Below are 13,485 nucleotides of genomic sequence, written 5' to 3' on the forward strand. Positions count from 1 at the left end.
GCTCATTTGGAAAGGTTTATGACAGTCATTGATTCATTTGGTAGACACTTTTATTCAAATTGGCTAACAAATGAGATCATATAATACCCAGAAATATATTTCGTAATCTGTTAAACTCCCAAGGTATACTGTTGGCTCCAGACTTCACTGTTTTTTTTTCATTAGCTTCACTGTAGTTACAGTGGTGCTTGAAAGTTTGCGAACCCTTTAGAATTTTCTATATTTCTGCATGAATATGACCTAAAACAACATCAGATTTTCACACAAGTCCTAAAAGTAGATAAAGAGAACCCAGTTAAACAAATGAGACAAAAATATTATACTTGGTCATTTATTTATTGAGGAAAATGATCCAGTATTACATACCTGTGAGTGGCAAAAGTATATGAACCTCTAGGATTAGCAGTTAGAGTCAGACCAATCCACAGTCAGACAGATTGTGTACAAATGGAGGAAATTCAAGACCATTGATACCCTCCTCAGGAGTGGTTGACCAACAAAGATCACTCCAAGAGCAAGATGTGCAATATTCGGCGAGGTCACAAAGGACCCCAGGGTAACTTCTAAGCAACTGAAGGCCTCTCTCACATTGGCTAATGTTAATGTTCATGAGTCCACCATCAGGAGAACACTGAACAACAATGGTGTGCATGGCAGGGTTACAAGGAGAAAGCCACTGCTCTCCAAAAAGAACATTGCTGCTCATCTGCAGTTTGCTAAAGATCACGTGGACAAGCCAGAAGGTTATTGGAAAAATGTTTTGTGGACGGATGAGGCCAGAATAGAACTTTTTGGTTTAAATGAGAAGCGTTATGTTTGGAGAAAGGAAAACACTGCAGTCCAGCATAAGAACCTTATCCCATCTGTGAAACATGGTGGTGGTAGTAGTATCATGGTTCGGGCCCGTTTTGCTGCACCTGGGCCAGGACGGCTTGCCATCATTGATGGAACAATGAATTCTGAATTATACCAGTGAATTCTAAAGGAAAATGTCAGGACATCTGTCCATGAACTGAATCTCAAGAGAATGTGAGTCATGCAGCAAGACAACGACCCTAAGCACACAAGTCGTTCTACCAAAGAATGGTTAAAGAAGAATAAAGTTAATGTTTTGGAATGGCCAAGTCAAAGTCCTGACCTTAATCCAATCAAAATGTTGTGGAAGGACCTGAAGCGAGCAGTTCATGTGAGGAAACCCACCAACATCCCAGAGTTGAAGCTGTTCTGTACGGAGGAACGGGCTAAAATTCCTCCAAGCCGGTGTGCAGGACTGATCAGCAGTTACCGCAAACGTTTAGTTGCAGTTATTGCTGCACAAGGGGGTCACACCAGATACTGAAAGCAAAGGTTCACATACTTTTGCCACTCACAGATATGTAATATTGGATCATTTTCCTCAATAAATAAATGACCAAGTATAATATTTTTGTCGCATTTGTTTAACTTTATCTACTTTTAGGACTTGTGTGAAAATCTGATGATGTTTTAGGTCATATTTATGCAGAAATATAGAAAATTCTAAAGGGTTCACAAACTTTCAAGCACCACTGGACTTGATGATTAATAGGCTGGAGACAGAGACATAAGGGTTGGATCGAGTTCTGATAGAAGCAAGTCATGCAAAACTTGGTCAAACTAGGAATTTTACACTTTGACTCAGGAAATTAATGGCAATGTTTTGTTGAGACAGTGAGGTCATGCTGAAAATGAGAATCTCAATATGTAACAGTAACTTTGGAGACTGCCACTGGAAAGCTCTGTAAATGTAAATATACCACACGTATTGTATCTGTGGTGACCTGAATGTCTCCCAACTGTACCGAAGTTTAGCAGTCGCTTTGTCATAGTTTCAACTCTGGTGACACACTCCATGTTTCTGTGTGTAGCTACATCTGAGTGGGGTCCAACAACTGACAGGTGCAGCTGTTTGTGAATCGTGTGCCAGACCACCCTACTTTACTATGGCGGATAAAAATATGCCAAGGGCCCAGGTCCATGTTAAAGTGCCGTCATCATGAAGAGATTAGTCCTTACCCTAACAAGCAATGCAACAAAGAGACATTCCTCTGGACTGTGAATATCACACTGCAGTAATATAGGGACAGACGGCAGACTATCACATTCCTCTTTATACTTACAATCGAATTTCAGCTGTTGTGCAACTGGCATGAGGCTGTGCTTCTGAACTTTATTTAATGATCCAGTAACCTTAAACGCCAAGTAAAAATGAATGCTGTCTGCCTTCACAGGAATCAATGAAGATAGCCCTGCAGCATGGAGATCGTCCTCTGCAAGCCATGTGTCTCCTGAATTTTGCAGATATTCATCGCTGCCGCAATGATGTCGATGTAAGCCCTGAAACTTTATGAAAAGCGATTCGATTTAAATCAACACAGATCAACACAAGCTTCAGCACGTAGAGATTTATCGTTTGTGACCTGTAAGATGCTGTCTAAGTGATGATAGATTGCAAAGTAGAACTTTATCCTTGTTCTGTATTTGTTTATCTGTGTTTTATTTCCTCTGATGCTTGTTGAGCAAGTCCTCGACCCAATAAGAAGTACTGTTCATTCATTCATCTTCAGTAACTGCTTTGTCCTGGTCAGGGTCATGGTGGATCCGGAGCCTATCCCAGGAACACTGGGCACAAAGCAGGAATGCACCCTGGATGGGACGCCAGTCCCATCTCAGGGCATCATTCACACACATTCACACCCAGGGACAATTTTAGAATAGTCAATCCACCTACCACCATATATTTTTTTGAGTAAGTCGGAAAGAACCCAGAGAACGGAGCAGAAAGACACACAGACACAGGGAGAACATGTGAAATTCTACACAAACATTGAATTTTGATCATTTTCTTACTTCTCTTAGAAAGCATTCCCTCGCTACGAGTCTTCAATGTGTATAATGACAGAGATTGGCAACCGCCTTGGACAAACAGCCATCCACTTAGGAGTGGGGAAGTGTTGGCTACTGCAGAAGCAGCTTGACAAGGTGATGAAGTGCTTTGAAAACTTGCATTTAAAAATAATAATAATAATAATAATTCATAACAATAATGAAACAAACTTAAACTTGCCAGTACCTGAAACTGTGCAAGCTATTATAGTTTGGAGTTGCTTAATTTATTACATTTCTGACACTATTTTATCTCTTTTCCAGGCGCTGGATTCTTTTCAGCGAGCATATGAACTAGCAGATGGAATAGGAAACAAGGTGTGTTAAGCAAGTCCTTATTATTTGGCTAAACAAATACCAGTCAAATTACCTTTATTACCCATCTACAGTGTCTTGCAAAAGTATTCATCCCTCTTGGTGTTTGTCCTGTTTTGTTTCATTACAAGCTGGAATTAAAATGGATTTTGGGGGGTTAGCAGCATTTGATTTACACAACATGCCTACCACTTTAAAGGTGAAAATTGTTGTTTTATTGTGACACAAACAATAATTAAGATGAACAAACAGAAATCTGGAGTGTGCATACAGTAAGTATTCACCCCCAAAGTCAATACTTTGTAGAGCCACCTTTTGCTGCAATTACAGCTGCAAGTCTCATGGGGTATGTCTCTATTAGCTTAGCACATCTAGCCACTGGGATTTTTGCCCATTCCTCAAGGCAAAACTGCTCCAACTCCTTCAAGTTAGACGGGTTGCATTGGTGTACAGCAATCTTCAAGTTATGCCACAGATTCTCAATTGGATTGAGGTCTGGGCTTTGATTAGGCCATTCCAAGACATTTAAATGTTTCCCTTTAAACCACTCCAGTGTAGCTTTAGCAGTATGTTTAGGGTCGTCGTCCTGCTAGAACGTGAACCTTTGTCCCACTCTCAAACCTCTGGCCGACTCAAACAGGTTTTCCTCCAGAATTGCCCTGTAGTTAGTGCCCTCTATCTTTCCTTCAGTCCTGACCAGCTTTCCTGTCCCTGCAGATGAAAAATATCCCCACAGCATGATGCTGCCACCACCATGCTTCACTGTAGGAATGGTGTTCTCAGGGTGTTGGGTTTGCACCACACATGGCATTTCCCATGATGGCCAGAAAGTTCAATTTTAGTTTCATCTGACCAGAGAATCGTCTTCCATATGTTTGGGGAGTCTGCCACATGCTGTTGGGCAAACTCCAAACGTGTTTTCCTATTTTTTTCTTTTTTCTGGCCATTCTTCCATAAAGCCCCACTCTCTGGACTGTACGGCATAAAGTGGTCCTATGGACAGATACTCCCATCTCCGCTGTGGATCTTTGCAGCTCCTTCAGTGTTATCTTTGGTGTCTTTGTTGCTTCTCTGATTAATGCCCTCCTTGCCCGGTCTGTGAGTTTTGGTGGGCGGCCTTCTCTTGTCAGGTTTGTAGTGGTGCCATATTCTTTCCATTTTGCTATAATGGGTTTAATGGTGCTCCATGGGATGTTCAAAGTTTGGGATATTTTTTATAACCCAACCCTGATCTATACTTCTCCACAACTTTGTCTCTGACCTGTTTGGAGGCTCCTTGGTTTTCATGTTGTTTGCTTAGTAGTGTTGCAGAGTCAGGGTCCTTCCAGAACAGGTGGATTTATACAGACATCATGTGACAGATCATGTGACACTTTGATTGCACACAGGTGGATCTTAATCAAGTAACTGTGTGACTTATGAAGTGAATTGGTTGGACCAGCTCTTATTTAGGGGTTTCATATGAAAGGGGGTGAATACTTATGCACACTCCAGATTTCTGTTTTTTCATCTTAATTATTGTTTGTGTCACAATAAAACAACAATCTGCACCTTTAAAGTGGTAGGCATGTTGTGTAAATCAAATGGTGCTAACCTTCCAAAAATTCATTGAATTCCAGCTTGTAATGTAACAGGACAAACACCAGGGGGGGAATACTTTTGCAAGATACTGTACTTCCACAGCGTACATCAGAATCGTTGTATTCATCATATACATTTACATATATTGGAATTTTTCTTGATGTTTGGTCACAACCCTATACATTCAACAGTTTATAACATACACATCACAGATAACGCTCAAGGTCAATTACCATCCAAAAATCTATGTATTCAATATTCAAATTACATCTTCTTCCAAAATGTACAGGACTGTGCAAAAGTCTTAAGCCCCTATTTTTTTTCATACAAAATTTGTTATAGAGTTCTATTTTCTGACTTCTACATTATCTAATCAGTACAAAAACATTTTAGAGTCCAAACACTTGTTTTCCAGCACAAAATTAAATGTTACAGGGGAAAAAAGTTTCTGAGCAGCATATTACAGAAGAGAGCACTTTTCAGATTAAAAAGAAAACATAATGAAGGCTGCTGTGTTTTGGTGCAAAATGAAGAAGCGAGTGTGACAGTCAGTGTCCAGAAGCACCGTGGCTGGTTCTGTAAGATGCTCAGTAAAACCTACAGCTCATTTCCTTATCAAACTGCACTCATTGTACCTGAGACTACTATTTTTTTTTTTTTTTAAAGCAAACGGTCGTCTCACACCAAATATCAACTTTGTTTCATTTATTATGGCTTACTGCTGTTTATAGTATTTTTTTTTAATGTTGGAACATTTCATTTCATTATTTTTTAAGCCATTTTTGGTCTACAGCATTTCTTTACATGTGCCTAAGACTTTTGCATAGTACTTTACATGAAGCACAGATATATATATATATATATATATATATATATATATATATATATATATATATTAGGGTGCATCAGTTGCCCTGACTTTCATAAAATCTGCTGCATTTTTGTTTGGGTGTTCCTTTTCACCAATAAAGACATCCTGTAAAATTTTTTGACCATATTCAAAAGTCTAATGGTGGCAACATGAGGTTCATTTTTTGCCAAAAAACGCTTATTTTATGTTTTCGCGTAAGGTTTGAATCACAATGTTGGACTCCATTTATTGATTTCTTGTGACCCAGAGATCATGTTAAGAACCTTTGCAAGGGATTGAGAAGCATTAATGTGATTCATAATACATTTGTATTGTTTAAAAGTAGTTGAACAATGATTCAATGAACAGCTAAAACTCAAACTGTGCTTGATAATGTATTTAGAATATGTACTAAAAATGTGTATCTAAGATATTTGGTATACTCTATAAGGTGCCATAATGTTTCATGAAAAGTCATCGAAATTGTCATAAAAGTCATAAAATAGCAGCTTTTTCCATAACTTTGAGCTCCTGGTGCCACCATTAAACTTTTGAATTTTGTCAAAATATTTCACCCAGTGTGTTTTCTTACCAAAAGGAACATAAAAAACAAAAATGCATCATGATCGGAGGAACTTTTCATTTTTAGGGGGCAACTGATGCACCCTTTTATTTTTATATATATATATATATATATATATATATATATATATATATATATATATATATGGGTCTGTCTCAGAAACTGGGTACTGTGGGGTACCCCACTAAATATACTCAGTCAATAAACTATATGGTTTTGAATGGTGATGCTGGTTTTAATTTGAAATAAAATGATGAAAGAAATAATACAGATAAAACTAAATCTTTGATGTGAATATTCAGAATTTGGCAAAAATTCTGCAAATTTGTGGAAAAATGGCGGCTTGATCTGGGACATGATAAATGGTTGACTACATCGCGTTCCCTTAAAAAGGTTGTAGTCCACTGAAAAGTCTACAGTTATCATTAATTGTATTTTAAGTTGTAACTTTATACACCTAAGGATTGGTGCGCTCACAGAATAATCATAACCGTAATAAAACATGCAAAATATTTGATCACCGTCGTAACTCCGTTTTCTGCAAACCCAAAACCAATACGATCGTGTGTTTTGATCTAAATGGAAAGCCTCAGGGTCAAGGTCACTATCTCACCAATAGTAGTAACTTAAAATCACTACCCCATATAAAAATTTAGCTACAAATCTGTGATTTTGTTTTTTAAAGCGAAAGCTGAAAGTTATAGAATATGTTTCTTACAGAATATGTTACGATGGTAGCTGGTCTTGTATGAATTTCTGAGCTATAAAATGAGTTGTGGTCTATTTTTTACCGTAGCGTGTTATTTGTTTGCGGGGAAGGACACACATTAACAATTTGCATGTGTAGAATGGAATTTTCCACTCCAACAGTTAGAAGTTGATCGTGCTTCCATTTGCTGTCTTTCTGTTACGCGGGTGATCTGTTCGGACGTTATCACTGAAAAGGTGAGTTTTGACAGTTTTATTTTGTTTTAGTCTTGCAGTATAAAGCAATAGAATGTTTCTTTTTCATCTTACTTTCATATTTCGTAGTATTTGTGTATTTTTGGCCAATATTTTGCAACCATGGTCAATTTAGATCGAACTTTTGATAGAATCTACGGTCAGTCATTTTGCCTCGCCCCGCCTCGCTCTCCGTCCGGTGCGGTAGTGATGTCCTGTTGCTCGCACGCCACAGCAGAGACCCGTGCGACCTTCAGCCGGTACAGTCGCTGTTCTTTTACCACCGCCGTTATTCTCATCTTTCCGGTGTGTTCTTGAGTTTTCCATTGTGTCCTATTGTCCTATTTCGCCATATCAAATACCCAAAATGTATCACATTATTCATATTTAAGTGAATAATCAATTCAGTCATCATAACTTGCCATTTTTAACCCAAGCAATCAAAAAGAGGAAATTTATTCAATATTTTCACTCATCTGTGAAGGAGGGGCTTTAATTCTTCATGATGTAGTTATCTCATCTCATTATCTCTAGCCGCTTATCCTGTTCTACAGGGTCACAGGCAAGCTGGAGCCTGTCCCAGCTGACTACGGGCGAAAGGCGGGGTACACCCTGGACAAGTCACCAGGTCATCACAGGGCTGACACTTATGCCGCTTTTCCACTACCAACGTGGCTGAGTTGGGCTGAGCCGTGCCGTGCCGAGTTGGGCTGAGTCGAGCTGAGCGGGGCTGTTGGAGTTGCATTTCGACTACAACCGCGCTGAACCGTGCTGGCTGGAAGTGGGTGGACACATTGGGTGGAGTTAGCGAAAGTGGGTGGACGTCACGTGATGTCATTAGGCGGCGCAAACAGTGACATCAGTGGCCTTTTAAGCGGTAGTCTCACGACCCGGATAGTAAACAATAAACATGGAGGACATGGAGTCGTTAGTGTTGCTGGTCTTGGTGCTGTGGCTTGTTGTCACCGACAACGCCAACAGATACTGGCAAGAGCGTATAGATGAGGCGAGGCGCATAAGGCTTCAGAAATTCTCGTAATTCTTCTTCTTCCGGGTTTATGGTGTTTACAGATCCCAGCGTGCTCACGGGGCATGTGTGGGCATGTGAGGACACTCCTCCTCACCAATCAGTGCACAGGGGAGTGTCTGCTCACGCCCCTAGCCCCACTCGGCTCGGTTTGGCTCGCTTCAGCCCTACTCCAAAACCGTGTGAGTTTTGGGTGCTAAGCAGGGCTGAAGCGAGCTGAGTCGTGCTGCTCTAAGGTAGTTGAAACGCGAGCCGTGTCGGGCTGAAGTGAGCTGAAAAAGGGTAGTGGAAAAGGGCCAATAGACACAGACAACCATTCACACTCACATTCACACCTACGGTCAATTTAGAGCCACCAGTTAACCTAACCTGCATGTCTCTGGACTGTGGGGGAAACTGGAGCACCCGGAGGAAACCCACGCGGACACGGGGAGAACATGCAAACTCCACACAGAAAGGCCCTCGCCGGCCATGGGGCTAGAACTCAAGACCTTCTTGCTGTGAGGCGACAGCGCTAACCACTACACCACCGTGCCGCCTGATGTAATTATTTTATATGTAAATCAATTTTACAAAAGCATTTGAATTGTAATAAAAAAAAAAATTCCACAGTGGAGGCCAGATAAAGCAAGATCCTATCTCTATTCTTATTAAACATGACAAAAGAAACATTGAGTGTTAGGTAAATGCAAAAAAAAAAAGTAAAATTAGAAAATCTATTTTTTGACCATAATGTCCCAAATGAGAGACCAGTTTCTGAGATGGACCTATATATGTATATATGTGTGTGTGTGTGTGTGTGTGTGTGTGTGTGTGTGTGTGTGTGTATATATATATTTTCTCTCTTTCTATCAATGATAGTCTAGGTTGAAAACTATAGCCATATTTTGTCCCATGTGTTTTTCCACAGCTGTGTTCTCTGAAGGTACACTGCCTGTCAGAGGGCATCTACCGTAGCAGGGAGCAGCAGGCTGAGCTCCGAGAGCAGGTGGTGAAGTTCCTGCAATGTGTAGAAGAGCTGGAGCTCTACTGTGGCATGTGTGGCGAGTCAATCGGGGAGAGGAACCAGCAGCTCCAGGCTTTGCCTTGCTCCCACATCTTTCACCTCAAGTATGTGTCTTTCCTGTTCTCACGCTCAGTGTTTCTGATATGAATGAAATACACTAAACTGTGAAAAGCAGTTTTCTGACTGACATACCCACATCATAAAGGTGTCCTAGAAGACAAAATGTATAAGATTATTGAGCTGTCATGATAGTACAGCAATGTCATATTTCTATTATTGATAGCCACCGTAACTTTTGATCACCATAACGTGATGGCTCGTGTCACATGCTCCAGTTAGCATATATTTTATGACGTGATAGATCGTTTTACACATACTTCACAAAAAAATTGCCCTAATGTCTGAGGAAATAGGTGTTACGTTTGCTCTGAGCTTATAACAAATGTCACCTGACATTCTTTTTTTTTTGTAGTTTCCGTCATCTTGCTTTGTTCTTTAAACCATTTTCGTACACCAACAACTAAATTAGTTCCTTCTGTTAAAATCCACGACATTCGTGCTTGTGAGAGGAACACAAGTAAAGCCAAGTCTAACCTTTGTTTACACTCATCGTCATTGTTATGTTCTAACAGGGATATATAGGATTAGGAGCATTGATTTAAATCCAAAATTAAAATGGTTGTGTGATCTGCCGTTGCATTCAGATGAAGATGAGAACATGATATGCTACTGTTCCTGTGGTGAGAACACTGTTGCTAGACAACTGTGATGTAGCCTTTATGTATTTATATAGACAATGTCAACGTGCACTCACCAGTCTGTTTTAATAGGAACGTCTGTACACCTGTTCACTCATGCCGTTCTTCAATCAGCCATAACTGGATAGTTGAAGATTGAAGGTTTGATATGTTGTTGTGCATTCTGAGATGCTTTTCTGCTCACCACGGTTGTAAAGAGTGATTATTTTAGTGTCCGTAGCCTTTCTGTCAGCGCCAGTGTTGTAGTCGAGTCACTAAACCTCATGTCCGAGTCCAGTCTCGAGTCCCCAGTATTCAAGTCCAAGTCATTAAAAAAAATTTCAAGTCGAGTCCAATATTGATCCGAGTCGAGTCCGAGAACAAGACTCCACCCGCACCATTTGACGGTGGCTGTTGCTGCCTTTATGTGAAAGCGTCTCTGCTGACGTGTTGGACTAACGTTCCTGCTCGACTGCCCCATTTTAGTTAGCAGGCTACAGATAAAAAGCTTGTTCATTGCTCAGCAAGCCCCGCCCACTATCAACAGGGCAAATAACACAGTGTGTCACTTCCTTCTCTGGGTGGAGTCTTGCCAAATGATGATTGAAGTTCGAGGTTGTCCCCGTCGTCTCCTCGATAGTTCTTCTACATATGGAACACGTAGCAGTGCATTTTTTCCCCACTGCACGAGAAGTCTGTATAAGCAAAACGGACAATCTTGGGGGCTTCTCTCCAGGCATTTTAGCGCCATTAACGTTAGTTTGTTCCTGAACATGACGTATGAACAGGTGAATGTGCGTTCTCTTGCACAAAATTAGTATAAAAATTAATGTAGATGGGGCGGCACGGTGGTGTAGTGGTTAGCGCTGTCGCCTCACAGCAAGAAGGTCCGGGTTCGAGCCCCGTGGCCGGCGAGGGCCTTTCTGTGCGGAGTTTGCATGTTCTCCCCGTGTCCGCATGGGCTCCCTCCGGGTGCTCCGGTTTCCCCCACAGTCCAAAGACATGCAGGTTAGGTTAACTGGTGACTCTAAATTGACCGTAGGTGTGAATGTGAGTGTGAATGGTTGTCTGTGTCTATGTGTCAGCCCTGTGATGACCTGGCGACTTGTCCAGGGTGTAGCCCGCCTTTCGCCCGTAGTCAACTGGGATAGGCTCCGGCCTGTAGAAGGATAAAGCAGCTAGAGATAATGAGATGAGATGAGATTAATGTAGATATAACAAGAAGACAGAGTCATCTCTATCCCCTGCCCTATATATCCACTATATACGAAGTTTCAAGATATTATTTGGCACATTTTTCAAGTTCTGCTGCAGGAAACCAACCCTACTTCTTTACACTGACCTCAGCAGCCCATGGCATACCGTAAGCCCACCAGACCTTTGGTCCAGGTGAGCTAAAAATTAAAATTTCTCACATTTCTTAGTATCAAAAGGCACATGTACATGACTTAATCAACACGTATACCAACTTTCAAGACCATGCCACTCATAGTTTACAAGTTCTGCTCCGGAAACAAAACCTGAGAAACTAAATCTAAAATTGTTTCCATGGAAACATCTCATCTCATCTTCTCTAGCCGCTTATCCTGTCCTACAGGGTCGCAGGCAAGCTGGAGCCTATCCCAGCTGACTACGGGCGAAAGGCGGGGTACACCCTGGACAAGTCGCCAGGTCATCACAGGGCTGACACATAGACACAGACAACCATTCACACTCACATTCACACCTACGCTCAATTTAGAGTCACCAGTTAACCTAACCTGCATGTCTTTGGACTGTGGGGGAAACCGGAGCACCCGGAGGAAACCCACGCGGACACGGGGAGAACATGCAAACTCCACACAGAAAGACCCTCGCTGGCCACGGGGCTCGAACCCGGACCTTCTTGCTGTGAGACGACAGCGCTAACCACTACACCACCGTGCCGCCCTCCATGGAAACATGAAAAATTAAAATTTCTCAAATTTCTTAGTCTAAAAAGGCACATCTACATCACCTTGTTAACATGTATACCAAGTTTCAAATCCGTATCATGAATAGTTTTGGATATATGCTCTGGAAACAAACATTGCTCTTAGAAACTAAGTCAAAATCTACTTTTTATGTAAAAATTTGAAAAATACTTTTTTTTTTTTTCAAAATAGCAAAAGGCACCAGTTCACATGTTGCTTGATATGTTTACAAAGTTTCATGAAGATATCTTCAGTAGTTTTAAAGATATGGCCTGGAAACGAAAACGTGACCGGACAGACGGACGGGACCCGTTTCTGTATCCCCCGCCAAGCTTCGTTTGGGCGGGGGATAAATATCTTATGCCAAATTATTATGGCTTGTTACAAAAAAATAAAGAAAAAATCAGAGTCCTTGTCTCCAATTTACAAGTCCGAATGCAGTTAATGTACGAGTCCAAGTCCGAGTCGCTCAAGTCGAAGTCAAGTCACAAGTCCTTAAAATTAGGGCACGAGTCGGACTTGAGTCTGAGTCCTGGACTCGAGTACTACAAGCCTGGTCAGTGCCCAGTCCAGTCTGGCCATCCTCCACTGACCTCTGTCATCAAAAAGGTGTTTTCACCCTCAACCACTGCTCACTTGATGTCCCCCCCCCATACTATTCTGTGAAAACTCAATAGACTATTGTGCATGAAGTCCCAGGAGATTAGCAGTTTCTAGAACGTTCAAACTAGTCCATCTGACACCAACAACCATTTTATTTAGCGTTTGACATCTAAACAATTTCCCAGCTTGGGACCAATAAAATAACTCTATCGATCTATCTAGTAGGAAAACAACATTAATTATGAATTCTTCTATAATGTGGACAGTAAGCAGTACAGTCCTGTGCAACAGTATACTACATACCATGTCAAATAATATATTAAACTCTAGTTTTTTGACAGAATTCTTCTTTAACTGACGCTCTTGACCCGTATCTGCACTGTTGCTGCATGATTGACTGATTGGGGGCAGTAGTGGCTCTACGGCTCTGGGTTACTGATCTGAAGGTCACGGGTTCAAGTCCCAGCACTGACAAGCTACCACTGTTGGGCCCTTGAGCAAGGCTCTTAATCCTCTCTGCTCCAGGAGCACCGTATCATATACCCCCTTGTTGCACATCGCTCTGGATAAAAGTGCCTGCTAATGCCTGGAATCGATGGCCCATGGCTTAATGGTTAGAGAAGCAGCTTTGGGACCAAAAGGTCACTGGTTCAATTCCCTGGACCAGCAGGAATGGCTGAAGTGCCCTTGAGCAAGGCACCTGACCCCTAACCGTTCCCCAGGCTGCTGTGGGTATGTTGTATATCGCTCTGGATAATAGCGTCTGCTAAATGCCTGTAATGTAATAATTGTGTAAATATGCAGTGTTCCAAATAAAGGTTAATCAAGTTGGTGACTTCTGTTGTAAAACACATTCAAACTTTTTTACACACATTGCAAAAATGGGGCGGCACGGTGGTGTAGTGGTTAGCGCTGTCGCCTCACAGCAAGAAGGTCCGGGTTCGTGGCCGGCGAGGGCCTTTCTGTGCGGCGTTTGCATGGTGTC

General features: G+C 41.5%; 1 protein-coding gene across 2 annotated transcripts in view; it reads left to right on the top strand.

Annotated features, from left to right (window-relative positions):
* The window catches only part of rapsn (receptor-associated protein of the synapse, 43kD), a 30,715-nt gene that overhangs the window by 16,694 nt on the left and 536 nt on the right, over positions 1-13,485 (top strand). The window contains exons 4-7 of one of the 2 annotated variants that reach the window (XM_060922965.1): positions 2,250-2,348; positions 2,878-3,000; positions 3,169-3,222; positions 9,113-9,312. In XM_060922965.1, the coding sequence (XP_060778948.1) occupies positions 2,250-2,348; positions 2,878-3,000; positions 3,169-3,222; positions 9,113-9,312 (476 nt within the window). The remainder of the gene's footprint in view (positions 1-2,249; positions 2,349-2,877; positions 3,001-3,168; positions 3,223-9,112; positions 9,313-13,485) is intronic. The other variant, XM_060922966.1, reaches the window with a different exon arrangement.

The sequence above is a fragment of the Neoarius graeffei genome, chromosome 6 (assembly GCF_027579695.1).
Source record: "Neoarius graeffei isolate fNeoGra1 chromosome 6, fNeoGra1.pri, whole genome shotgun sequence".
Classification (NCBI taxonomy): domain Eukaryota; kingdom Metazoa; phylum Chordata; class Actinopteri; order Siluriformes; family Ariidae; genus Neoarius; species Neoarius graeffei.